This window comes from Polistes fuscatus, unplaced genomic scaffold (genome assembly GCF_010416935.1).
Source record: "Polistes fuscatus isolate 324 unplaced genomic scaffold, CU_Pfus_HIC Scaffold10, whole genome shotgun sequence".
Taxonomy (NCBI): domain Eukaryota; kingdom Metazoa; phylum Arthropoda; class Insecta; order Hymenoptera; family Vespidae; genus Polistes; species Polistes fuscatus.
Genome location: NW_025112998.1, coordinates 2,328,640 through 2,355,839, shown reverse-complemented (window position 1 = coordinate 2,355,839; position 27,200 = coordinate 2,328,640). Strand labels below are relative to the sequence as shown.

The 27,200-nt window shown below is 29.0% G+C and overlaps 5 protein-coding genes across 9 annotated transcripts; 2 read left to right on the top strand and 3 right to left on the bottom strand.

Moving 5' to 3' along the window:
• The first annotated feature begins 1,449 nt into the window (after positions 1-1,449).
• LOC122524732 (cytochrome b-c1 complex subunit 2, mitochondrial) lies at positions 1,450-4,352 on the top strand. Its single transcript, XM_043647141.1, has 7 exons — positions 1,450-1,556; positions 2,220-2,356; positions 2,664-2,855; positions 2,943-3,159; positions 3,259-3,690; positions 3,765-3,986; positions 4,094-4,352. The coding sequence occupies exons 1-7, from the start codon at positions 1,512-1,514 to the stop codon at positions 4,178-4,180; spliced, it is 1,332 nt and encodes a 443-aa protein (XP_043503076.1). The 5' UTR covers positions 1,450-1,511; the 3' UTR covers positions 4,181-4,352.
• A 313-nt stretch (positions 4,353-4,665) lies between these two features.
• Positions 4,666-6,977, bottom strand: LOC122524696 (nucleolar protein 11). The gene is made up of 4 exons (XM_043647086.1): positions 6,753-6,977; positions 6,008-6,536; positions 4,890-5,917; positions 4,666-4,794 (listed from the first exon to the last, which is right to left on the bottom strand). The coding sequence occupies exons 1-4, from the start codon at positions 6,882-6,884 to the stop codon at positions 4,666-4,668; spliced, it is 1,818 nt and encodes a 605-aa protein (XP_043503021.1). The 5' UTR covers positions 6,885-6,977.
• Positions 6,978-7,056: 79 nt separating this feature from the next.
• On the top strand, positions 7,057-9,642 carry LOC122524721 (histone acetyltransferase KAT8-like). The gene is made up of 7 exons (XM_043647129.1): positions 7,057-7,394; positions 7,804-8,063; positions 8,134-8,224; positions 8,318-8,445; positions 8,520-8,750; positions 8,831-9,075; positions 9,204-9,642. The coding sequence occupies exons 1-7, from the start codon at positions 7,199-7,201 to the stop codon at positions 9,421-9,423; spliced, it is 1,371 nt and encodes a 456-aa protein (XP_043503064.1). The 5' UTR covers positions 7,057-7,198; the 3' UTR covers positions 9,424-9,642.
• An 87-nt stretch (positions 9,643-9,729) lies between these two features.
• On the bottom strand, positions 9,730-14,581 carry LOC122524702 (D-aspartate oxidase). 5 transcript variants are annotated; one of them, XM_043647111.1, is made up of 8 exons: positions 13,805-14,581; positions 12,451-13,718; positions 11,578-12,265; positions 11,211-11,331; positions 10,813-10,958; positions 10,584-10,740; positions 10,216-10,500; positions 9,730-10,149 (listed from the first exon to the last, which is right to left on the bottom strand). In XM_043647111.1, the coding sequence occupies exons 3-8, from the start codon at positions 11,760-11,762 to the stop codon at positions 10,036-10,038; spliced, it is 1,008 nt and encodes a 335-aa protein (XP_043503046.1). In that variant the 5' UTR covers positions 11,763-12,265; positions 12,451-13,718; positions 13,805-14,581; the 3' UTR covers positions 9,730-10,035. The 5 variants fall into 5 exon arrangements, 2 of the variants coding, with proteins under 2 accessions (XP_043503046.1, XP_043503054.1); XM_043647119.1 differs by lacking the exons at positions 12,451-13,718; positions 13,805-14,581 and having other exon boundaries at positions 11,578-12,289; XR_006305606.1 differs by lacking the exons at positions 9,730-10,149; positions 10,216-10,500; positions 10,584-10,740; positions 10,813-10,958; positions 11,211-11,331 and having other exon boundaries at positions 11,582-11,632; positions 12,551-14,581.
• Positions 14,582-15,845: 1,264 nt separating this feature from the next.
• LOC122526095 (nucleoprotein TPR-like) lies at positions 15,846-27,083 on the bottom strand. The gene is made up of 17 exons (XM_043649265.1): positions 27,042-27,083; positions 25,931-26,326; positions 25,754-25,834; positions 25,543-25,678; positions 24,968-25,435; positions 24,592-24,858; positions 24,307-24,521; positions 20,156-24,220; positions 19,934-20,075; positions 19,681-19,872; positions 19,170-19,565; positions 18,759-19,076; positions 18,479-18,638; positions 17,837-18,317; positions 17,106-17,769; positions 16,609-17,011; positions 15,846-16,469 (listed from the first exon to the last, which is right to left on the bottom strand). Exons 2-17 carry the CDS (start codon positions 26,304-26,306, stop codon positions 16,173-16,175), a joined length of 8,661 nt encoding a protein of 2,886 aa, XP_043505200.1. The 5' UTR covers positions 26,307-26,326; positions 27,042-27,083; the 3' UTR covers positions 15,846-16,172.
• Positions 27,084-27,200: the final 117 nt, after the last annotated feature.

Sequence of the window (27,200 nt, the reverse complement as noted above, 5' to 3'; positions counted from 1 at the left end):
CAAAGAAAAAAAACTTTAAGTACAGGAATAATAGAACAGTACAAGTTTATATATTTTTTTTAATTCATGTTATGAAATAATTATGAGATTTTGATAGAACATGTGCATTTAAATATACATAATAATTTTGTATATAGTAAACATTTATTTGTAAATTATGTTTAATAATGCGCATATATTATTCATTATGTACTCATTTGCAAAATCCATATTTATTATTTGCGTGTAGCTTCCAACTTTTTATGATTACGCTCACTAGCCATTTATTGAAACCAAAGATCTAGATCTATTGTAACGTTTGTGCCAAATTACGAGGCGCTCATTTTTATGTATACAACTTTAATTAATATAAATATCATTTCTTCACTCTATAGGTGTACAAAGAAATACTGTTTTAATAATATTAAAATTTAATGATATTTTCTCAAATTTTGTGATTATTTTATTTTATATGCGTATACATTGTGTATAAAAATATGTAAAAATCTTTTACATTTATATATATATATAATTTGTACATTTTTTTTTTATTTTTATAATTATTGCCTGTAGAAAAATGCAAATAATTTTCTTTAAATTTAACATACAATATTAACGATTAAAGTTTCTGTAAAATCTTTGATTTATATTTTTTGAAAAAGGATATGAATTATTGGTACACATATCTGATTGTCACAATGGTGTATTTTAATTATTTTTCAACTATTATATTAGAAATGTTCAATTTAATTGACGAAACAATTGCTATGAGATTTTTATAATTATAATTTAATCTACTTTTAAATTGGTCATATGTTCATATTATTTTTACAATAATGAGATTATAAAAATAATATAAAATATAGTAAATAGAGATATATCTCTCTGTCATTGTAGTACAATGATTTTAATTAATTTAAGTTACATATTAATTGTACTCAGTTCAGTTAAAAATGTATTTTATATATTATACATAATGTTAAAAGGAAGCTTAAGATGAAAAATATCGTAAAAATTATGCAAAATTCAAAAGAATTAAAATTCACGAGTACAAATGTGGCACAGAATATATTTGTATCGGGTTTATTAATATTGTAATAATAATAGAATACAACAGTCATAAAACAACCCAAAATAATCTATTTAGAGTCTTCATTCATTTATTACCCTTATTTTATTATCTATTATATTTCAATAATATTTTATATGTGTGTGTAAAATTAAATAATATATATATATAAAATTATAATAATTTAAAGCTTTTTAAAATTCACGCCTCAAATGATCAGAATACAGCAGTCATAAAACAACACAAAATAATCTATTTGGAGTCTTCATCCATTTATTATCCTTATCTTATTATTTATTAATATTATTTTATACGTGTTTTTTAATTTAAATATTGCTATACCTCTAAGGGTTTTTAAATTTGGCGCCTCAAATGGTTATCAATATTTGCTCCAGCGCTGCATGCACACACACATACGCAGTCGTCTTTTCACACTTTCGTGAAGACGTTAAAGAATACGAAAATGGCTTGTTCTGCTGTACGCTCACCTATTCTCCGTAACTCAACGGTAATTATGAATTCTTTTATATTTTTATTTATGATTATTTATAAAAGAAAAGTATTAGTAATATAAGTTTAATTATTAAACATAAAATACCATCATGTCTTCTGAGATATTTCTGATTAGTATGTGTTATGTAAATGATTACGAATCTACATGTCAGCTACGTATCTAAACTTTTAAATGTCTGTTCCATACTCTAATATTTGTCTATACTATTTGTAATTTTATAATTATTGTGACTGTAATTAAATCTTTTATTTACTGTAAATGAGATTAATAACTATTGTAATAATTAATATCAATATTATTTTCATTGAAAATATTTCATTTGATATTGTTGGATCTTTAAATGTAAAATAACAAAAATTTATATAAAATAACATTATTTATAGTTTTAAAATATGATGCACAAGAATAATTAAATATTCTTCAATTGTTTCTGTAATAAGCAATCGATATAATTTCGGTAATCAGTTATATATGATCAGGTTAATCAGTTTATATTTTAATATAAACCATCCTTTAAGTATTCCACAATGTTATTGAAATTTATACTTGTTTCTATTATTTATTTTAATTATTTTTTAGAATGTAATAAAATTATATTAATTATATTTTCTTGCTTATCTATAATTAAGTGATTAATATAAAATATTTATATTTTAGGTGAGACATTATGCAACTGCTACTGCCACCCAGGCTTGCTCCTCAACCAATCTTGAATCTAAAGTATTAAGTAATAAAGTTTTAGCTGTAGCTCTTGAGAATAATAGTCCCATATCACAAGTTTCTATTATTTTCAGGTAAATTTAAAACATGAATACAAAGTATCATTTATATTTTTATAAATATGATAAATCTTTAAATATCATTTTAACCCCTTACGCTATGATTTAAAACATGGAACTGCGTACTATATTTTGTGTTATATTTCCTGTTTCTTATGTTCAACTTTTAAGATTCACCATGAATAGAACTTGTATTTCTCATGTTTGGGCTGTAAAATGTATTTCGAGTCTCATATGTTGTTATAGTGTAAGGGATTAATGTAAACATTATTTTGATGAAGAATAACCTTATTAACTAATCATAAGTAAATTTTATATTAAGGGCTGGCTCACGTAATGAAACTTATCACAATCAAGGTATTAGTCATCATTTGCGTATTGTAGCTGGTTTGACAACATGTCGTTCCAGTTATTTTGCTATAACCAGAAATATACAGCAACTTGGAGGAAATATAATTACTACCAGTGATCGCGAAAGTATTGCGTATACGTTGCAAGTTACACGAAATAATTTGTAAGCTAAATTTGTATTTTTATTTTCTTAATATATTTCGTTAAATTTATGAAGAAAAAAAGTCTGTATATTTGTATATTTTACTAGGAATCAAGCTTTACAATTTTTAGAAGATGTTGCTACACAACAAGTATTTAAGCCATGGGAAGTATCAGATCAATTACCTAGATTACGTTACGAGTTATCAAGAATACCTGAAACTACTCGTGTACTTGAACTTCTTCATAGAGCTGCTTATCGTACAGGTCTTGGCAATTCTTTGTATTCCCCAAAGCGACAAGTAGGACAAATTAATCCAGAAGCTGTAAGTAATATTTAAATTTAATATTTTTAATATAAGCACAGCTATTTAATATTAATAATTAATATATATATAGCATTAATAATCTTTGTTATTTTCTAGTTACAACATTTTGTTAATACATGGTTTACGGGATCAAGATGTGCTGTTGTTGCAACAGGTGCCCCATTTTCGGAAGTATGTTCATTTGCTTCAAACTTAAATGTAAAATCAAACAATGCTCAGGATGTACCTACAAAATATCATGGAGGAGAACTTCGTAAGGAACGTAATTCGCCAATAGCCAGTGTAGCAATAGCTGTTGAATCTACAGGTCTGAATAAAGAAAAAGATGCTTTAGCGTTAGCTGTACTACAAAGAGCTATTGGTACTGGGCCACAAGTGAAATGGGGATCCAGCATAAGTCCAATTTACAAAAGTGCTTCTGGTGTAGCTGGTAAACAAACATTTGCAATATCTGCCTTAAATGCTATTTACTCCGATTCTGGTCTATTTGGTTTTATTTTCTCCAGTGAACCTAGTATTGCTGGATCGGTTAGTATCATCCTTATAATTATTATTAAATACATTTATATACACAGTTAAAACAAATTTATTATATTTTTCAGTTAGCAGCATGTACCTATAAGTGGTTAAAGTCTCCCCAATTATCAGACGCTGATATTTCTCGTGGTAAAAATATATTGAAGGCTGACATATTATATGCTACTGAAAATGATTTCGGATTATTAGAAATCCTTCAACAACAAGCCTTACTTAAAGGTACTGTTTGTTCTCCAAAGGAAATGGTCGCAAGCGTAGATAAAATCACTGCCAACGATGTTAAAAGTGTATGTATATTACATAAATTAAAATTTGTTTTTTTAAATGAATCTTATATAATAATTAAGTACAATAGTTTACTAATTGTTTGAATCTATAATATATATTCGTTTAGATTGCCGGAAAGTTAGGCTCTGGTAAACCAACTTTAGCTGCGATCGGTGATCTCTGCAGTGTTCCAAATTTAGATGAATTGAGTTAGATGCTAAGTCTAACATTCCTACAGAATTAGTATCAATTGTTAATAAACATCAATTTTTAATCAAGCGATGGAACGATATTATCAGTGCTTAAAAAAATCAGTATATACGTGATCCATTGCAGTTATAACGTGTAATGCTTCTGTACATACCAAATAAAAATAAAAACTGCTATTCTGTTTGAGTTTTATTATTTTTTAAATATATTCAAATATATAAGTTACATATATAGAAAACTTCAATGGTATAATAATTATTTATGTACATTTACCATATATACAAAATTAATCTCAAGACAGGTGAATAGCAAGTTTTTTTTGGAAAAAGTAGTTTCTCTAAAAATAAAAAAATTAAGAAAAATATATTTTATCGATGTAAAGTATGAATTACACATAATTGTTTATTTACAGAATATATATAATCTTGATATTCTACATTATTTTCATGTAAAATTTAGTTCTTGTGTGGTGTGTGTGTGCATATTCTTTTAATAAAATTTTATTTCTTCTATAGAATAAAATTTATTATAATTTTTGACGGAAGGCTTCAACGATTTTCCATTTATTATTCTTTGCAACATAGGCCTCAAATTTTCCAAATCCTTCAATAATTGAAACTAAAAGAAATATATTAATAAATTTAATTTATCTGTAGAAACAAAAAAATATATCTAATATAAATATTTAAATTGATCATTAAAAAAATACTTACATGTTTCTCCAATATTGAACTCAACTTATTAAGAAGACTTAAAACCTGAGAGTCTTTTGATAGAATATATTGCTGATAATGAGAATCAAGAAGAAGAATAGACCAATCATATAATTGCTTATCATTTGGCTCAAATGTATCAAATTCATCATCTACAGTTTCTTGATCTAATTTTTCAATTAAATAATTTAACAATCTAAGTACTTCGTCAAAATTTAAACCTGTCTTTAAGTATGATAATAAAAAAACATCAGAATAACTAATACAAAAGATTTTATCTAGAAATTGATTTCTTGTACTAAGTATTTTCTGGTCAGACATGCCATTGCTCATACCATTTTGCAATGGAATAAATGTGTCATCGGAAGTTCTCAATGAAAACATTAATAAATCAGTTAATAACTTTTCAGGTAAATCCTTGAAATTATTTAAACACCAATTTATTGCAATAGCATCTTTAGACTCAATTAATTGCGGTATTAACAATTCTTGTATTCTTGCATCGCTTAATCCTTCAATTATGTAAGATAATATTTGTTTTGATATATTTTGTGGCACGTCATCTTGTTTAAATGTTGATTTTATTGGTTTTGTGTTTTCCCAATGAGCTATTATTGAATCTTGCACTATAACTACTTCATCTTCTTCATTTTCATGATTATTTTTAAAGCGTACAGATGAGCCCAACATTGCTGCTATCCTCTGTGGTGCAAGACGATATGGAGCAACAGCTAAATGTCTATTTGCTGCAAGTAATAATTTGTCCTCTACTCTCCACATTTTAGCTTCCTTTGTATAAAGTTTTAACTTTTGAGTCGCTTGGACTAATTTAAATTGCACATTGTATACCATTAAAACAGCACCTTCTTCTGACACATCTGCTCCATAAGCAGCTATCATTGTTTCGTTTAATGCTACCATTATGACAGGATGCGTAGTATGAATATTTGCAATGACACTGATTAATTTACTTGGCTCTGAATCAGAGGTATCAATTAGCGAATGACTGTACAATCTACCATGAGACCCTAAAATTGAGTAGACAGAGATTTATTACTAATACTTTTATAATTAAACATAAATTTAATATTAATTAAATTATTAAAGTATTTGCTTACATAAAGTTAATAGATATGCATTAGATTTACTCTGCATTACTACATGAGAAACAAGTTCTTCTGATGTACGCTTTAATTCAATTCTTTTAATATGATCTGACTGTACACAATTACCATTATTAAGTTCAATAATAATGTAATTGTATATTTGATCTATTTTTGTTAATCCGCATAAACTTGCTTTGCCATTCAAATATATCAATTGGCAATCTAATAATTTTTCTTCAAACTTTAAAGTTCCTTTACTACTCCAAGATTTTCTATTTTGTAATGCCCATTCTAAAGATGCCGTAGCTCCATTTTGCTGTACCACCACAGGTGGTAAATCATCATGAACTAATATAGTATGAAAGGGAAATTGAAATTTATATCCCTTTACATTATTTAAGTCAGATTCTTCAACTGACCATACCTTAATTTTTCTTTCATTAAATACTGCTGCATATCGCTGGGCTGTTTTATCATAAATTACTGAAGTTGTAAGTCTTTCTTTGCTAGACCAACTGCTTATTTGTTTCAAATCTTGCAACTAAAAATATAGAACATCAATACATTTGCATATACATACAACATTATTTATTTCTATGAATAAATATTTAATATCTTTTAACATCAAAATATATATAAATTGAATAAGAAATCTTTTTTTAAAAACATATAACCAATAAAAAAATTCAATTAAGGGTACAAAATATTTAAAAAAATTATATTATAGTTTTGAATTAATTGAAGTACAGAAACTAACCTTATATCTTATGACAATATTTCTACCAAGAGTAACAATGGCACATCCTGGATCTGAATCTTTTTGGACTCCTAAGAGATTTTGTTGGTCGATTAACGGACACAACGTGTAGTAGGAACTGAGTTTCGCCATTTTATTAATTTTTTATTAAAACGCCGAATATTCATATAAAACGCGGTAAACTAAACTACACGTGAGTATTCGCGGCACAAGTTTTGATATACATTCAACTTCACACAGTTGACTACAGCGACATCTGAAACAATTATTTGAAGTTGGCCATCAATGCCGTAAATATAAATAACTTCAGAGGGCACCACGTGAAAAAAAGCATGGCGTAAATGTGAATATAATGGTGATGGCGTCAGTGAATGCAATGATCATCTATTTACAGACAATTCTCGATGACGAATATCGTCTTATCGTGTAGTAATATATTATAAAAAATGGCTGAACCACAAGAGCAAAAGAGTAAAGAAAATACAAGTGGTGGATTAAAAGATGTAATGGTGAAACACGAGAAACGGGAGGGTACGCTGACAAATGGCGGGAAGGGATCCGGCGATGATGCGGACAGTCTTGAAGAATTACCTCTGGATATTGGCGAACATTATCTTGTTCGAAGATCCGATGATTCGTGGCGTAAATAAACTATACCATACATGCTTATTTATTCTATTTGTTTTGATTTTTTTCATTTATTATTTTTTAGTTTCTTTTGTTTTTTTTTGTTTTCTTACTTTGTGCCGGCTTTTATACGATGCTGTAAAATATTTTCATGAAAAATTATAAATAACAATTTAACATTGTTATTTGGTTTTTTTTTTTAACGTAACTTTCAAAAAAAACAAAAAAGTTCTATAAATCGAAAAAAAATTATGAATAATGTGTGTAAATATTGTGAATGAAGATTTTACAAATTGATCATTTGAATTTGTAGATCTGCAAATGTTCCTTTTCCTTTTCTTTTTCTTTTTCTTCAAAATGTGAAGTCTATGTTTTTATACAATTAAAAATAAAATTCTAATTGTTGATGAATTATTAAATTTAGATCCTGCTGAAATCATTCAAACACGTTACAATGAAAATGAAAGTCATTATGAATACTATGTTCATTATGAAGGACATAATAGAAGACTGGATGAATGGGTACCCCGTGATAGAATTATGTCCAGTAGATTTGATATGAGCGATAGAAGTTGGAAAACCGGAGATAGAAATTCTACCAGTGATTTATTAGCAGATTCTTCTGATCGTAAGATAACCAGGAATCAAAAAAGAAGGCATGATGAAATTAACCACATACAAAAGGTACATTATTATTTAAACTAGGAATAAAATTTATCTTTAAATTATAAATTCTATCGTTATACTTTTGTAGACTTATGCAGAAATGGATCCAACGACTGCTGCTTTAGAGAAAGAACATGAAGCTATAACAAAAGTTAAATATATAGACAAAATTCAAATTGGTAAGTGTGTTGATTTATGTATTTAGAATATTTTTAATACAGTGCATATTTATCATTAAATAAGTCTCATGACTTTTAAAAGTTTCATTGTAGGAAAATATGAAATTGACACTTGGTACTTCAGTCCATATCCGGAAGAATATGGTAAGCAACCGAAACTCTGGATTTGCGAATACTGCTTGAAATATATGCGCCTTGAAAAAACATATAGATATCACATGGTAAGAGTAATTTTTTATTTTAATTGTTTATATACTATTCATTACTTTGTAAACTTGAATTATTTCGTTTTCAGAGTGAATGTACTCATAGACAGCCCGTTGGAAAAGAAATATATCGTAAAGGAACACTGAGTATTTGGGAAGTAGATGGTAGAGAGCATAAAATTTATTGCCAGAATCTTTGCTTATTAGCAAAATTATTCTTGGATCACAAAACACTTTATTTTGATGTTGAACCTTTTCTTTTCTATATTTTATGTGAAGTGGATAAACACGGAGCACATTTAGTTGGATACTTCTCTAAGGTAATAAATGTTTTCTATTAAATATTAAATAATCAAGTAAGTAGTATCACTTCAAATATAAAAGTCTTTTTTATTCGTAGGAAAAAGAATCTCCCGATGGCAATAATGTAGCTTGTATATTAACTTTACCTCCGTTTCAAAGACAAGGATATGGAAAATTACTTATTGCTTTTAGTTATGAACTTAGCCGAATTGAACAAACCGTTGGAAGTCCAGAGAAGCCATTAAGTGACCTAGGAAAATTATCTTATCGTAGTTATTGGAGTTGGATACTTTTAGAAATCCTTAGAGATTTCCGTGGTACGCTTAGCATTAAAGATTTAAGGTAAACTGGCAATAATTGCACATTATATAAAAATATATAGTAGGTGATCATCCACTATATATTTATCTTTAACTTGTGTGATTGATCATACATATTTAAATATTTAATTGAGCATTAATTTTTTTCAGCCAAATGACTAGTATTTCACAAACGGATATCATATCGACATTGCAAAGTATGAATATGGTGAAATATTGGAAAGGCCAACACGTAATTTGTGTGACTCCTAAATTGGTCGAAGAACACATAAAAAGTAGTCAGTACAAAAGACCCAGACTTACTGTAGATAGTAGCGCATTAAGATGGGGTGCACCACCTCGGAAAAATGTGAAACCTGGTAAAAAGTAAAATATGAAACGATTAGACTTAATAATTTTTATTTTTTTTTTGACTAATTAGATGTTATAAATAAGATAAGACTAATGACAGAACGATACGTCATAATATTAAATCTATATATATATATAGAATCTACATAAAATTCTTTACGACTGCGAAAAGATTGTATAAATTAATATATAGAGAATGCTTATTTGTTGTAACTTTCATTTTTATAAGTATCAAAATATAATTGGAAAAGTTGTCAAATATTTCAAAATTAAATCGTTTCATTGAATTATTTTAAATTAGGAAACAAAATAAAACAAATATTTATTTATTAATAATTATGTAATTTTCAAAAAATCACCTACACACACTCATATGCGTTTAGTATAATTTTTCAAATTATTAAAAATGAATTATCTAAACTTCTTACATAACCGGAAACAACTTGTATAAAAAAACAAACGAGCTGGTGTGATATCGTACAGTATTAATACAATTAACAATTTTCTTGTATAAATTCGATAATTAATAAAATATATTTATCAATCTATTTTCTATCAGATAAAGCCAGTGATATCTTTAAAATAATATCAATAATTAATCCTTATTGTATTAATGTGTAAAACACATTAGTTATAGTTTTGCAATAGACGATCTGTGAGCATTTATAGCTAATTGTACAGCATATTGAGCGGTACCAGGAGCTGTACAAACGCCGTAACCGCTATGTCCATAATTATGTATTATCTATAGCAAACAAAAAAAGTTTTATAATTTATATCTCTAATCAAGAAATATGATATCGATACTAACCGCAGTTTTAGCATATCCATCAGAAATGAATTCTAATTCTACTCTAATACCACCATCTCTATGTGGTCTTAGACCTACTTCTTCTCTTATATTTTCAGCCATTTTAAGAGATGGTACAAGTGTCTCGCACCGAGTACGAATCGCAGCAGATTCATATGGACATAATTTTAGATTTTCAGAATCGAAATTTCTTGTTCCGCCTAAAGTAACTACTCCATTAAATCCAGGAATTATATAAGTATCTAACTCACCATAAAAGAAAGTTTTTAACCAAGGAGCAGCGACCTACTTATCAAAAAATATATGCAAAATTAATTTCTATTAATAAGAAATATAATAATAATTACATTTATATACATAAAACATACTTTAATTACTTGTCCACGTATTGGAACCATATGTCTATCGATGCATAAATTTCTAGCCCCAAGTCCAGTACAATTCATTATTATATCATATTCTTTAGTTAATTCTTTTAATGAATCTATTTTCTGTTTCTTTATAGTAGCTCCATTGGCTTTTAATCTATAAAATAATATTAAGAACTTGTCATTGATTATCATATCATATAATCTATGACATAAGAAGATAACTCACTGTTGTAAAGTCCACGGAAGATATAATTTGCATTCTGTGAGCAATGTTGTAAAGAAGCAACCAAATTTCCAATCACCTCCAACTAATTGGAATTCCTCTTCTGTTACATTTCTGTATATTGGCAGCAATTTTTCCATCCAATGATTCTATTTGTCAATAATTTTAATGAAAAAGAAAATTATAATCTTTTATAAGAAAAATGCATAAATTTTGCGTACAATGGAGACAATTATCATTATATTTTGTTATTTACAAATGAGTATGTGGGTGAGTTGGAAAGTTTTAAGTTTGAATAAAAAACTTTTTATGTGTGTGTTAAGTTTAAAGCTTTTCAACCCACTCATATATTTATAATAAATGATATATATTTATAAATAATAAATGTTTCATTTTTAAACCTTTATAATATTTAGAGAATTGGCAAACATATAGCCCGAAATACTTGTTACTCCGGCTTGAGATGCATCTGGTAGTTTACTTATATCATCATAAAATGAATATGAATCCTCTATCCATTTCCTACAAAAAATAATTTATATTTATATTATAAACAAATTTATTTTAATAAAATAAAACAATAAAATAGTTCTAACATTGAAAGTAAATACAATTTGATATAGAACAAAATTAGTAGCGGTAGATTTTTACAATTAATTTTTTTTTTTTTTAAATTTAATTTTAAAAATATCCTTACATTTAATAAAATAAGATAAAAAATAAAATATATTTATAATAAAAAGAACAAGTGGCATCTCTATTATTCACCTTGTTATCTCTTCGCTAGGTCCACAATATGATGATCCGACACGGAATATTCCTGCTGCAACATTACTAACAATATTATCCAAATTGGAAGCATAAATTGTTATTTCTGCATTATGCAATGTACGTTGCATTTGTAAAGCAGTGGTTAAACCAACTGCACCACCTCCAATAACTGCGATTTTCATTTTCTCTCAACAAAATAACTTGACTGAATGGATTTTATCTTACTTCTTCTTTAATGATTTAAAAAAAAACTTCTTTAAAGATAACAATTTTTATCTACTAAAAGAAACATTACAGTACAACATCCTATTGCTCTGCATATAGTCTATATAAAGAGCATATATATGTGTTCTCGGCAAAGTAGGAAATTTATTTTATTTACAATGCCTGGCGTTTTTATTAGGCAATGTTGGAAACAGAAGAATTGTTACACAATAATTGTACATAATCCTAGACATCGTATATAATATTTAAGCATTCTACAGAATACCAAATGCTATTTATTTGATGCAATGTTGAGAAGAATACATTATCGGGCAACATGCGCGCGCACACAAACGATCAGCTGATCAAGCTTGCCGAAAAGAGAAACGATAAAGGGGATCTCCTTCTGTTGATCTTTGGGCTTTCTTGAAAAGATAACGGACCGCCGACCAGTGCACTACGTATCTCTACACGTGCATTCCTTAAAAATACAAATGTTATTATGAAAATATAATAAAAGAGAGAGAAAAAGAGAAAGTAGCATTAACAAAAATTTATTCAAAATACGTCAAGAAAAATGAAAGTTGTACAAAACAAAATTTATGCCTTTTTTATTAAGGATAACAAAATTTTTACATAAAAAATAAGAAATTTTAATGAACCTACTTGTTGCAACATGGTAGGCTTGAATGACATTTTAAATTACATTTCATTACATTTTTCATGCAAAGATAGTTGATAGTTTGGCACTTTTTTTTACACATACATTTAACGAATCTTTGGCTGCTTCCACTAGACTGAACAATTGCAACTGCCCGGAAAGGAATTTTATGATCAGGAATATCTTCAATTCTAAGCAAGTTCTTAGGGCATAAAGTGAATTGTGATCTCGCATTTACTTATTTTAAAATTCCTTTAGAAGTTCCAAGTCAATAGAAATCTATCACACTCATTACATCTGTCAATATATTTCAGGGCGAATCACCTCGCCGCTTGTTAACGTCAGGAATTGGAATTCGCACAGTAATTCCCAAAGAAACAGTAGAAAATTGTTTTTTCTAATTCATTTTCATTCTTTTTGCTTCTACTTCCACTTTGATTTTAGAATTTATTTTACCTTCATTACCATTTTCAATTGTGAAACAAAAGGGGCACAAAATATCGTTTTCATTGTCTTTACTAGCATGGCCACAGAAGGTATGAATTTTTTGATGACACTTTTTGCATGCAAGTACATCATTTGTTTCCTTTAAACACATATAACAGGTCTCAGAAATGGAAATCTCTTTGGTAATCATGACTTCATCATGTTGGTTTAATCCACTTTCGACATTAATCTCTTCCATGTTTTCTAAGACAGGCTCTTTTTTTTGGATAATCTGATTAGTTTCACCTTTTTCCATTGTTTGGATGCTTTCTATTACTCTTTCTAACTGCTCCTCTGTATTTATGTCTTTTAAAATATCTTCTGGTAGAGAAGATGTTGTAAGCCCCATTTTAGATTTACAGCCAAAAAGAGCTTCGTATGGTGTTTTTTTAATCCCAAAATGATAAGCTCTATTTTTCATAAATTGAACAAAACGCAGTCCTTCACTCCATCGGCCACATTTGTTGTCCTGCATCCAAGTACAGAGCATATTTATGATATCTTGATTAGCTTTTTTGACATTACCCTGGCTTAGTGAATGGCAAGGCTCCCCATGGACGATCTTCAGTGCTGGCCAAAACTTCTTCAAGCTGATTAGCACATTATTGGTAAATTCTCTACCATTGTCAGACTGTAATATTGATGGTGCTCCAAGCAACAAGAATATGTCCACTAGGTTATTGGCTACTTCTTCAGCTTTTGTTGACGTTAGAGACTTAAGAATCACAAATTTTGTGAGATGATCTTGATACACCATAATAAATTTGTATTCTCTATCTGGCTGAGACTGAAAGTCAATAAGATCTACCTGACAACGGGAATTAAACTCGGAACACATCAGAGGATGTTTTACAACAATGCCTCTTTTAATACCTTTCTGTTTTTTCTGGCAAGGTTCACAAAGGTGAATGTACAGTTCAATATCGTGACGTGTAACATTTTTGTATTTGGTTGAAAGTTCTTTCATCATTCTATCACGTCCTCCATGTCCAATAGCCAAATGAGCTTCATGAAGTACGTGAAATAACTCTGAGTCCGTGACATAATACTGTATAGTACTGAAACCTTCTTTAATAGGATAAATGAGTTTATTTTTTTTTTCTACGGTTATCACATCATAACGATTCAGCAACTTATAATCCCTTGGTTCCTTCTTAGAAGCTACTTTGGCTTTTTGTACATCATTTATTAACTTCTGGTAAGTAGTTTCGGTTAAGAAAAAACTGTTTCTTGCAGCATTAACTCGAATTTTGGACAGTTCATCGTCGAATCGTTGTTTCATGTCTACTAAACATGATTTCTTCTCCGACACTACAACTTGCTTCTCCATTTTTATGGAGCACAGTAAAAAACTAATTTCTTTTTTAACAAAGTGCACTTCTATAAATTGAAATTTACTCAATGCTGATATGTTATTATATAGGATCCACTGTTACTTATCGTAGTAGAAGAAGATTATTACATTTAGACCGATATTCATAGAGATTACCATGGAAAATCTGTATCTTTTGTTCCTTATCATAGCGGAAATAAATGAAGAAATAAAAATTATAATTTACAAAATGTTTACCTATTGTTTATACATTGTGAACGATTAACCTATTTCTTTTCACTAACCTATAAGTTGTTACTTTGGAAATCAACTTTAAATATATCCCCTGCAGGTATATATATATATATATATACCAACTTTACTTTCATTTTTTTTCAAAGTGCGCTTGCGCTTTGAATTTGTGGTTGCGCATGCGTATAACATATCTCCCACTCATGACATCGCCATTTCATAATTATTCAAAGTGTAATAATTATTTTCAACTAATTAACTATAAATAAAAAATATTTAATAAAATAAAGTTTTAAGGAGCCGGACAAACAAAAAGTAAGCAATTGATTGAAAACAAAAAACAATAGAAAACTTCATTGCTTTGCTTAGAAATGAGAAAAAACGTTTTTGAATTTTCAATTATTAATAACTAATTAAATAATTAATTAAAAAAGTTAGCAATTATAGATTTTGAATTAGCAAATAGTTAGCAATTAAATGCACTTATTCATTTTTTTCAGTTGTTGAAGTTCTATGTCAACTTTTTAATGCTGATTTTTACACTTATTTTTATACGCGTATCTGTCTTCTTAATTACGATTCAATTACCTTCTATTGTTTTTATGCGATCTATATTACCGACAAATCACGCGGCAAAATTCAAATGGTTTGTAAAATAGTATCTACATTACTTTATATATATAGAATGATACGTAATTAATATCGAGAACATAAAAGAACTAAAAATGTATAAAATGATGCTTAAAATGGTGATTATCAATTTAATAAAAAATTAATTACTTATTGTTAGTTTTGTATTACAATAACACTATATTTATTCTTATAAATTAATGCATATATTGATCGAATAGTATATCACATGATCATCCGTGTTTATTTTCCAAAGTGTAATATTGTAATAAATAAAAATCGGTAAAACATAATTATTATATACTTTCAATGATTATTGGATGTTTGCAACATTATGGTTAAATAACATAGTCGAAATTTACCTTGTTCCTTTATTTAAATGATTAGTTTTTAGTTAGAATTATTTCTAATATCAACCGTACACATATATGTACGCATATAATATATATATACACAAGTCTCATCATTACTTTTTTTGCATAAAAATTACAAAGCAAAAAAAAACTTTGTCGAATGGCTAACTAAAAATTATTCACAATTTTTCAAAAACGAGCATTGTGCTGACAAAACTACAAAAATAAAATATACACATACATTTATTCTTAATATATTAGCGATGTGTTTCTAATATTTTAAACATTTATTTATGTATTCTTTTTTCGTTTGCTATCAAAAATATACCAATGCAATTAATCATGAAAAAACAGGATGTAGTTTATGTTGGAACAAGGATTAACGTAAGTTTCTTTTTTTTCTTTTTTTTTCTTTAGAATACTATATCACCCTAGTTATTGCAATCGACCAGCTATTTACAAAAGCAATAAATTGCATTATCTCAAATAATTTTCTCACTTTCCATCACAAGAAATAGTATTTGAGAGTATGCTTCATTACTCCTCTTCATACCAAATATTCTAGGATTGTATTTTCCCACAAAGATGATGAACTGGTATAAATTGGCTATTTCATGATTACTATATAAAAGAATTGTACAATAAGATAAAATCGAAGTTTCAATAAAAAAGTAGACATATTGTGATTGAATGCTTATGCCTTAGTACAAGGTTGTATCGTGTAATTTAATGGCGGTGGAGGAACTAGAAGTGGTAATGGAGTTGGTGGTGGTGGAGCTTGTACTGGAGTTGGCGTTGGAACGATTGATGGTGTTTCGGTAGCTCTAACTGTACCACTATAGGCTGACAGATAACTGGGCCATAAATTTGGAGGCGGTGGAGAACCTGGTGGCGGTGGCGGTGGTGGAAGATCATCCAATTCATCAGAATCTTCTATCATCATAGCAGACAGAGGAGTGACACGTGGCTTCTTCAATTTAATTATTTTTACCTAAAATATTAATGTATACATAATACGTATTTTGACAACAAATTATTTACACAAATTTTAATCTAATTAGAAGATAGGATAAAAGTGATATCCATTATAAAATGTATAAAAAGTTATACTCTTAATTTTGTTAACATACTTTAACTTTTTTCTTTGTTTTGGGATGTCTTGCTCTTTTGTCTTTCTTCATTCTTTTAGAAATAGATCTCTTTAAGTCGCAAGAATTATCCTGGGATATCATACTTGAAGGGGGAGGCGGAGATGGCATATCTCCTTCTCCACCGCTAGGACTAGTTCCTTCGCCAGGTTTAACACCGTCCGCAAATTGAACAGATTTCTTTGTTCTTCTTTTTTTCTGCGATAATTTTAACTTTAACTTCATTCTATGCTTTGTCGCGTTAATTTTATTCTCAATGGTATTATCGCTTTTGTTAACATCACTTGTTTTTTCTATTTCCACTTCCTCTTTATCTATACTATCTTCATTATCCTCATCTAATATAGAAAGATTATCTATGTTCCCATTAGAAAATGTATCTTTTCTACAATTAAAATATATATATATATATATATATTTCATCAATATATAATAAATATAGACAAGAGAGTATTTTTATATAAAAAAACTTTACATACCTAAAGCCAGGTGATATAAGTATTCCTTTTAAAGGTGCTATAGGTAAAAGCGGCCAATCTTTGGGTTTAGATTCTGCTTGATTTGTATTAACGTCATTGATCGGTACTTCTGTTTCTTTATTATCTTCCTTTCGATTTTCTATTTTGAATATTGACTTTTGATCATTTAGTTCTTCTTCTTCTTCATCATCTTCTGGTTCTTCATAATCATCATCTTCATCTTCTCCTTCTGCTTCTACTTCTGCTTCCACTTCTGCTTCCGCTTCCTCCTCTTCCTCGTCATCTTCATCGTCATCTCCTGCGACATCTTCTTCTTCTTCTTCTACTACTTCAGAAGATACTAATGGAATTGAATTCTCTGGTTCCTTTTCTAATTGGTCATCTAAGTTGGTTTCCTCATCTGCTTCATGAAGAGCTTTTATAACCGATCGATCTATAGACGGAGGTATCTTCCGATGATCTAATAATGTTGTATTATCCAATTGTGGTGTACCTATTGTTTTCTTTTCAAGAAGTCTAAGTGCTCTTCGATTAATTTTTTCTATTCGTTTGCGTTCCTTTTCTTTTCTACGTATTTCGCGCAATCTCTTACGTTCTTCTCTTTCTTTTCGACGAGCTTCAAGTATTGCTTCATAATTATATACTGGTTGTTGTATCGACACTTCTACAATTAATATAGTATAATTTTATTTTATATTCGTTTAATAATGAAACAAATAAATTTAACTTACTCGGTACTGTAATTTCTGGTCTTGAATATGTTGTCCCAGAAATTGGTATTGGTACAGGTGCAGGTACAGGAACTGATAGAGCTAAAGGCACTGGGGATAAGGTCGAACTTTGTGTTGGTGTTGATACCACAGAAGGAATAGTGGGAATAGTGGGAATAGTAGGAATAGTGGGAATAGTGGGAATAGTGGGAATAGTGGGTACTGGCATAGGAACAGGAGCAGGTACAGGAACAGAAATTGGGACTGAAACAGGAGAAGGTGCAGGTTCAGTAGAATACGAAGTTGTTCCTGGTTGATCTACAGTTGACTGTGTACTACTGCTCCAGTCTAAGGACGTTGGTACTACTTGAAGGACATTACCAACGCGTACAACTTGACTGGATCCGTGTACGATTGGAGGAGTTGTAATTGCAGGTACTTCTGTACGTGTTGGAGATATTCCATTATAATCTGCAGGTACCACTTGTAAAACATTACCCACCTATATCAAGAAAAACAATTATAATTATTGTAATACTCCGTAGTTCAATAGATTAATCTTTTCTATCAAATCAAATTCATTAATCTACTATCAATTAGTTAATCAGATATATAAATATATTTAATATATTTATATATATTTTCTTTTCAATATTTATTTACTTGCAATACTGTAGTAGGTTGACGGCGGTACAATTGTTGCTGCTGTTGTGGTGGAGGAGATGGATATACAATGGTATTTGCATTAAAATTATTGGAATAATCAGAGAGTATATTTGTTTCTTGCTCGTGTTGCTTTTTAATTCCTAATTCTAATTCCAATCTGCAGTTAAATAAATAATTACCGATTAATATAAATCATATATAGACAACTATTAAAACATATAACTTGTGGAAAATTAAAATTAGTAAATAAAAAGGTTCATGCTACTATAATCATTACCTGTCGTCGAGTGACAAACGCTTTGGAGAATTTGCAACAGTAGTATCGTTTATGCAAGGAGGATAAGTTAAGTTATTCTCCGTGTAATAATAATCATTACTAGACTCATTCGCACCAGGATATTGAAAGTTTGAAGATACATTATCAATACCGCCAGAAATCTGCATTTCTGTATCCATAACAGTAGAATCTGCTGTTACCCTTGTCACACCAGATGTTGATTGCACAATTGTCTCTATGCGTCTATCGGTTTCTTCACAATTTTTCCTACTATCTCTTAAATTTCCATTGATTTGATCCCTTAATAAAGAAGGTGACCTAATTATATAAAAATGTATAATATTATACATAATAAATTGATGACAATATTATTGTGTAAAGAAAATAACAACTCATCAAATAATCATATACCGAGAAAGACGATGTGTTTCAGGTAATCTTGATTCATATTCAGGACTTCGTTTTCTCGATCTGGTTCTTGATGTCGATCTAGACCTTGATCTAGATCTTGACTGCAATTTTGGCCTTAATCGTAAGCACGATCTCGATGGTGACCGTGATTTTGATCTTGATCTTGATCTCGACCTCGACCTTGATCGAGACCACGTTCTTGATCGCGATCTTGACAGGCATCTAAATCTATCCACAGATAATCTTGATGGCGAGTGTCTTAAACAGGGGGATAGTAGTGATCTTTTTTGAAGTTTTTCTGTTCTTCTCATAGAATGCGCATATTTTTCTAAATCAGTAGTATCACCTACTTTTCCCCACTGCATATCTCGTCTTATGTTCTGTCTTTGTTGTTTGCTAAAATTAATACAATGAAAGCATATATATGTTTTTCATTTTTATAAACTTACATTAAATATTTCATTATTATTATTATTATAATATTCTGTCAAGAAAGGAAAAGAGAAAATACCTTCGCCGAGAGGTAATAGGACCTTCCATAATTTCCCTTTCCAAGCTTTCATCCCTATAGTAAGGCCTATTATTATAATCTAAGTTCATATCCTGTTGATTACTAAATGAATCTAAAGATTCTCCATCTCGTAAAGCATTATCCATTTCAAATTGCCAAAATGCTTGATCTGCCTCCTCTTCGATTTGTATTCTAAAATATTTGAATGCATGTTACAATCGAATTATATGCATATAGATATTAAAGACAATACCTATTTTCAGAATTTTTATTAAGTTCCATATTTCTTTCCCTTAACATTTCGATTGGATCATACGGTTTCATTTCCTTCTCGCGATTCTTATCCATACTATCATATCTTCTTTTACTCCATTCGTCACGATTGTTTTTATTTGCTATAAATATATATTTTTTAAAGTATTTGTATAATTTAATGAATACTATACAATATATAATATACAGAATTAATACTTACGTTTGTTGTAGTTGGTATTAAATGATCTATCTGGGCTTCGTCCAAATCTATCTTTTCGATCGTCCATATTTCTTGTTCTATTAGATCTATTTAATTTTCTATCCCTGTCTCGAATATATATAACGTTTTCATCCCGTCTTCTAGGACTTTTACTTCGACTTCGGCTCCAGCTACGACTATGGCTGCCACTTCCACTACCTTCGCATTCCCAAGAAGTACACGGACTATCAATATGCTTTCTCTTGTTTCTCGTCGGACTCATTTTTCTTCTGTTTTCATTGTATTCTATATTTTTAGAACCTTTATAATCTCTCTTTTCAATTCTGTCTCTCATCAATTCATTTATTTTTCTATTCCTTTTGTCCTTATTATGATCATTGTTGTATCGTTTATCATCTTCCTGCTTAGGTGGTCTCTTTCTCTTTAGTTCTCTATTTGAAGATTTTGTACTTTGAAGTATATCCATATCACTATTATCTTCAATAATAGTAAGCTTAGTTGTCTTAGTATTATCATCTTTTTTCTTATCCTGATTTTTGTATTCATCATTTTGATCAGAATATATGTTGGATGATTTAAATTTAGAATGAGTACTTTGAAGCTGCGAGTTCTGTAATATTTCTTCTTTTGATCCTAATTGGATATTAGTGGCAGTAATAGCAAGATCTGCAGAAGAACATTCGTCGGTACTTGTTATAGTAGCATCAAGAATTTTATTTGTATTTGCCATAGATGTAGATGCTGTAGTAGAAAATTCTGTATCTTCCTTGTTGCTGCTCAATATACGCGACTGTAAAAGTTTTTTCTGAATTGTTAAAAGGGCTGCAACTTGTTGCGCAGAATCAAGTAAGGGCACTTCAGTCGTTTTTGATTTATCATGCTCATTAGAGCGTCGAATTAAAAATTGTTTTGGTATAAGTTTAAAAGTTGCTTTTTCCTCATTTGTCTCATCATTTTTTGTATTACTTTCTGTTATCATATCTACCTTCTGAACATTTTCATTATTATAAGACACATCTGTTTCATACCCAGTAAACATATCCATTCGTAAAGATTTAGATGAATGTCCATCAGAACATAAATCATTGACGATATTAAGTAACTTTTCCGAATTTTCAGAAACAACAGGATTACATTTTTCTGTTTTTGAATGAACATCTATATTTTGAAGATTATGTTTAGTTGATGATGTTTTAGAACCTATGTATATATTTTCATGGAACTTTTTTAATTGTAACGGTATAGTGGAAGAAGATATCGAATTATCTTCTATTTGAGATAATTCTTTATTCTTATCTTCATGCGATCTATTCTTGCTTAAAGAAGTTGAATTACTGCCACAAGAAAAAGTTTCGATATCTTCAGACTTCTGTGATGGTGCTGGAGAACTTGGACTATATAATTCTATATTTCTTTGACCTAATTTGGTATCAATATCTAGGATAGATTTTAATCGTTCTGTAGATGGATTCTTTTTATTCATAATTGATGCCTTTTCTATAATTGTATCAATATTTTCATTTTCGCTCCATGATTGTTCTAATAATTCCTTATCTTCTAATTTCAAAGAACATGATCGTTTTCTTTTAACGAAATTCATAGGATTTTCAGGGAATTTAGAATCGAATGTCTCAACACTTAACGGTTCATTTACAACATGGCAAATATCATCCTTTACCTTATCTTTTAATGAAATTTTTTCGGGTGCATCCAAAGATGTTCTACTACTTGTATGTTCAGGTTTAGTTTGATTCGACCATTCAACGCATTCCTCTTCCCACATAACAGAAGCTTTGAGCTCCATCTTTTCATCAGATTGAGATCCTATATCCCAACGACTTTTTTTCACTTTTTTATTCATATTAAATTCATTTTCTTTTAAATTATCAAGCATTTCATCGCTATTTCTATCCTTATTATTTTTAACATAGTTAATAGATAAGTCAGATTGAATGTTACTGGTAATATCAATGATATCACTAACAATAGTTGTGGCAGCACTGGTAGCACTGGCTACGCTATTTGTATCAATATTATCCTTGCATTTTTCATTAGTACGCATAAATGATTCTTCTTCAATATCCCAATCATCTCTCTTCCTTTTATTTTTCTCTTGAATAAGCATCATAGCTTCTCTCTCACCCTCTTCCTCCTCATCTTCCCAGATTCTTATAGTGCATTTACCTATTCGTTTACGACTTTCTCTTGCACTTTCTTTTTCAACGGCAATATATGTGTCTGTTCTTCTATCATATTTCACTTCTTTTTCCAATTTTTTCGAACCATGAGATATTCTTTTCTTATTAACTGTTAAATCTGCAATAGCTTCTAAACTGTCTACTTCCCATTCGTCAGCTAATAGTTGACTTTTATTTACTTCTTTTTCAAGTTGTGTTAACGATAGTACATTTAAAGTATCAAATTCGGTTTCTCTCCATTTTTCTTTTTTGTGTTTCTCCAGCTTCTTCGATAACTTAATATCATCCTGTATTTGCTGTGCTATGCGTTCAGTTGCTCTTTTCTCCCAACCAGCAAGGAATTCGGTATTACTTTTCTTATCCTTATCTTTTTTCCTTTTTCTTTTTTCGTCCAAATCATTTTCTATCTTTTGTTTCCCTTCGGCAAAATTGTCATCAGATCGCTTCTCGTTTATTTTATCTATTGCTGTAATACTTTGGTCACCTCTGTCTATTTTTTTAAATTTATTTTGCTCGTCATCTTTCAACATATTTACATCACGATTTATTTCGGATATTTGACTTTCAAGTTGTTCAGATATAATTACCGAATTTACTTCCCATGCCTCTAAAAATTTATCCGCACTTTTATTCTGACTATCTTTATTGGATATTACAGATTTGTTTTTATTTTCCCACAAATTAGATTTTTCTCCTTGGATTATTTTTACATTCATTTCTTTTTTAATTTGTTTCGATACAGATTGTATATTTACTAATTTATTTTGTATCGTATGCTTCATAGTCGAATCTGAAACCTCACTCATGAATTCTCTATTATCAAGATTTTTCTCGTTCAATACTTTTCTACTTTTCAATTTCTTCTTTATCATTTTTTTTCTTTTTCTTCTTTCATCGGAATCACTGCTACTCGATGGAGAACTCGCTTTTCTTCTACGTTTTTTCTTTATTCTAACTATTCTTTTTGCTTTCTTTTTTCTTTTACCAAGTTTTTTTTTCTTCCTCTTTTTCTTTTTTCTTTTATTATCGGAACTGAAAGAATCACTGCTACTACTTGTACTACTACTTTCACTACTATCAGAATCAGATGAACTCGAATCCTGAGATAATTTTCTGCTTCTATGTCTTTTAGTCTTTTTATCTTCTGAATCTGAGGAGCTACTACTACTAGTTGAATCGCTACTACTAAATGTTTCCTTTAGTAACCGCTTTTTCTTTTTCTTTCTTCTTTTTGGTTCGGAATTTTCATCACTTAATTTTTCTACTTTGATCCTAGCTTTATTCCAATCGTTAGGTATAGATTGCGATTCTTGTATTTCCTCTTCCTCATGAATAGTTGTATTTTCAAATATTCTTTCGTCCTCTTGTACAGGAGCTTGTGAATTTACCGACAAAGTGGAATGTTCTGAATGTTGAAACGCTACACAGGAGTTCTCTAAACATTCTTTTTCTTGCAATTGTTTTTCCGTTAATATTTCATTAGTAATATTATTTTGATTTTCGCATGCCATATCTTTAGTCGTAGGAAAAGTGTTATGCTTATATTCCAATGATGTAAGTTCTATATTAAATTCATGATAATTCGATGGAGATACAGATTTAAGCAGACATTTCTCCGAAGCAAATTTTTGTACTGTACTTACTGTATCTGATAAAGGAATATCTGTACAGACCATTTTCATGAATTGCTCATACTCCGAAGCTAGTTTTTCATTTCCCGTAGATAATAAGATAGGAGATGAAGATTCTTTATCTAGAATTTCAGATTTTTCAACAACTTCAGAATTATTGTGATCATCTGTATTTTCTACATTCCTAATATTTTCACCGGAAGGATTAGTGATTGAGGTTGACACCTCTTCCTCTTCTAAAAATTTAATTTCATTTACTTATAAAAAGTAATTTATTTACGTACTTGTTTATATATTGTAAATAATATATTAATAATCTTACCTTGTTCGATAATATTTTCCGTTTCCACTTTTTTATCCTCATTTTCTATTTCATTATTTTCTTGTGGAATTTCATCTTCGCTGTCCCATTTTGATTTTGACGATTGTACATCCACGGATAATTGCCATTTTGTGTCATCATTAGACTCAATTGTGTTTAGTTTTTTATACCAATTACGAGAACACAACGGTTTTTCGTTATCTTCTGTATTGACTCTACAACAATCATTGTCTAATTAAATAAAGAAAGAAACAGAATAAAATAGAAGAAAAAAATTATTCATACTGAATAGACGTTGCATCACATATTTTTCGTAGGTTTTCCCTGCGATCCAATGTAACAGCCTGAAATAACTGTTGCCGATTTAACAAAAGAGACACACGAGGATTTTCACAATAAAGTAATTGCCGTCCACGTTTTGTTAATCTAATAGATTCCGGGGGAAATCCTTTAGGTCCATCTAGTCCTTCAGCAATTAAGGAAGTACGTTTTATATGATGGTTATTTAACATCAACATTTGATCCAAATTACGAGCATAATCTTGCACTGTCCTGCAGTATAATTGCTGTTATATTACATTCTACTTATTTTCTCTTTTAATTCTAATTAAACTTCAAAATAAATGAAATATTAAAAAATATAAAATAACAAAATACGAACCTGCTTTTAATAGATCGTTCTGACATTTCTTGTTTTCTAAATTGAATGTATTCGTTCATAGTTACACCAGATTTTTTTATTTCTGCCCACGATTCGCACTTCTTTAATTCTTTTTCTTTCTCTTTGTCTTTGAATTTATTTTTCTCTTTTTTACCTTTAACATCTGTGTTAGTTTCTCGCATGTCATTTGGTTTCTCCTTTCTGTCTTTCGATTCATCCTTCTTTCCTTTTATTTCTTCTTTCTTGTCTTTGTGACTTTCCTTTTTATCTCTTCCATCATTTTTTTTATCACGATTCAATTCTACCTTGGCCTCGGTTCGCTTATATTTATCTTTTCTTTCTCTATCCTTTCTATGTTGTTCCCTATTCTGGAGAGATGATTTATAATTATATCTTTCTCTACTTTCATGCTGTTCTCTCACATGTTTATTTCCACTTCTTTCTTTTCCTTCTTTGCTATGTTTTCTCCTTTAAAATATTTGTTATATTTTATATATTACATTTTGATTTTCTTATGCTTTAATTTAATTACGTAATACGTTAGAAAAATAAAACTAAGAAAATACTTCACATACTTGCGGTCTAATACAGATCTATTTGAACCCCTTTGAGAGGAAATTGCATCCTTTTGTCTAGATCTTCCTTTAGAATTTCTTGATGTTCCCCACATAGTTGAATTATTTCTAGCAAAATTCTCTTCTTCCAAACTTGCTACACAAAAGTAAATCAAAATTATCTAGCATATCCAAAATTTGTAATTACTTATTATATGTAAAGTACAATTACCTGCAGCCATAGCTTCTGCAAGTAATAATTTACTTTTAGACTCTTCCCTTCTAATTTCTTCTATCGCCAGAACTTTTTCTTCTAGATAAGAAGAAATTAATAACACATAAGTCTATCTAATACTAGTTAAAAATACAAATAAAAGGAAGAACAAAATAATCTATTTCGTTTTTATACCTGGTTTCTTTCTTAATTTACTACCACTAGAATAACGATTGTACGATGATTGTTGGCTATTATGCTCTGTTTTCATAGATTTTGTATCACCAGTAGTATCTTCATTGTCTGCACCGATAACTTCAGGTACAGAAGATTTAATTGAAGTTTTTGGTAATACATTAAACTTATTCGCAAATGCCAATAATCTCTTTTTAGCTTGAACTTTACCAAGAACGGGTTTAAGCATTCTTGGACTTTCTAACCTACATGTATCTCCATCACTTGCTTGGCCTTTAGTACTTTCAGGTGTTTCAGGCATCTGTATGTCTAGTAAAGACATCGAAATATCCGGTGTAGGCTCTTCTGGAGCATAAGCATCCTCAGTTCCAGACATTATGCCTTTTTTCTTAAGCGCTATTTAAATAAAATTAAAGAATATAAATGAAAAGCGTATATATATATAATAAAATAAAGTAAAATAGAAAACAATGTTTATAGATATAAAATACAATTTTACATTCTTGAAAAGTATATTTTCTCGTTGACATTGTTTTAATTTGTTATTACTTTTACTAATTTGTTTTTTATTTATGTTTATTACAATAATATCATATATACAATATTATTATATTATATAGTATATTTATTTGTTTTTATTACTAGTGTTAGGTTTATTTAATGTGAATAAAATGCAAGTTTAATTTTAAAATATCAAAGCTTCTACACATAATAAACATTTACAAAACCTAGTAAACAAAAAAAAAGAAATACTATGCATTTCATTAATTAAATTTACATACTTTTTATATTATTAAGGTACAAAGCAACACGTTATTTCAGAAATTTAATTAAATTATCAAAGTACAAAATAAAAATGATAATTTTGTTCTTATTACACAGATAATTATAGAAATTGTATTACCAAATCGTACAAACAAATTCATATTATATTCATACAAACAAACTATAAACAGATTACAAAAAATATGTACGATTAAAATTGGCTTTTTAAACAAATAAAATGTACAAATATAATATAATTATAAAAATAATATTACAAGATAGGAAAAACATGTTAATATCATTAAAGTCAAATATATATTGAATAATGTAAATGATTGTTTCTTACCTTACAACAATATATTTAAGTAATGGGGCAATACATTTTTTTATTGCAAAATTTATTAAAATAGTTTAGGAAGTGTAACTTTATTAATAGATAAACTTCTAATATAATATAAGTAAGTTTGTCACTACTATATGTCAATGTTCAACAGCCTTTGCAAAT

Excerpts from the sequence above, each read along its gene's own strand:
- LOC122524721 (XM_043647129.1), top strand. The coding sequence starts at position 7,199 with ATGGCTGAACCACAAGAGCAAAAGAGTAAAGAAAATACAAGTGGTGGA. Across the intron at positions 8,225-8,317 it reads TATAGACAAAATTCAAATTG|GAAAATATGAAATTGACACT; the intron begins GTAAGTGTGTTG and ends GTTTCATTGTAG. Across the intron at positions 9,076-9,203 it reads CTTAGCATTAAAGATTTAAG|CCAAATGACTAGTATTTCAC; the intron begins GTAAACTGGCAA and ends AATTTTTTTCAG.
- LOC122524696 (XM_043647086.1), bottom strand. The coding sequence starts at position 6,884 with ATGGCGAAACTCAGTTCCTACTACACGTTGTGTCCGTTAATCGACCAA. Across the intron at positions 6,537-6,752 it reads ATATTGTCATAAGATATAAG|TTGCAAGATTTGAAACAAAT; the intron begins GTTAGTTTCTGT and ends CTATATTTTTAG. Across the intron at positions 4,795-4,889 it reads GTTCAATATTGGAGAAACAT|TTTCAATTATTGAAGGATTT; the intron begins GTAAGTATTTTT and ends TATTTCTTTTAG.
- LOC122524732 (XM_043647141.1), top strand. The coding sequence starts at position 1,512 with ATGGCTTGTTCTGCTGTACGCTCACCTATTCTCCGTAACTCAACG. Across the intron at positions 2,357-2,663 it reads CAAGTTTCTATTATTTTCAG|GGCTGGCTCACGTAATGAAA; the intron begins GTAAATTTAAAA and ends TTTTATATTAAG. Across the intron at positions 3,987-4,093 it reads CTGCCAACGATGTTAAAAGT|ATTGCCGGAAAGTTAGGCTC; the intron begins GTATGTATATTA and ends ATATTCGTTTAG.
- LOC122526095 (XM_043649265.1), bottom strand. The coding sequence starts at position 26,306 with ATGTCTGGAACTGAGGATGCTTATGCTCCAGAAGAGCCTACACCGGAT. Across the intron at positions 19,566-19,680 it reads CCTATTACCTCTCGGCGAAG|CAAACAACAAAGACAGAACA; the intron begins GTATTTTCTCTT and ends TATTAATTTTAG. Across the intron at positions 17,770-17,836 it reads ACCAGAAATTACAGTACCGA|AAGTGTCGATACAACAACCA; the intron begins GTAAGTTAAATT and ends TATTAATTGTAG.
- LOC122524702 (XM_043647111.1), bottom strand. The coding sequence starts at position 11,762 with ATGAAAATCGCAGTTATTGGAGGTGGTGCAGTTGGTTTAACCACTGCT. Across the intron at positions 11,332-11,577 it reads CCTAGCGAAGAGATAACAAG|GAAATGGATAGAGGATTCAT; the intron begins GTGAATAATAGA and ends TATTTTTTGTAG. Across the intron at positions 10,741-10,812 it reads CTTCCGTGGACTTTACAACA|ATTAAAAGCCAATGGAGCTA; the intron begins GTGAGTTATCTT and ends ATTATTTTATAG.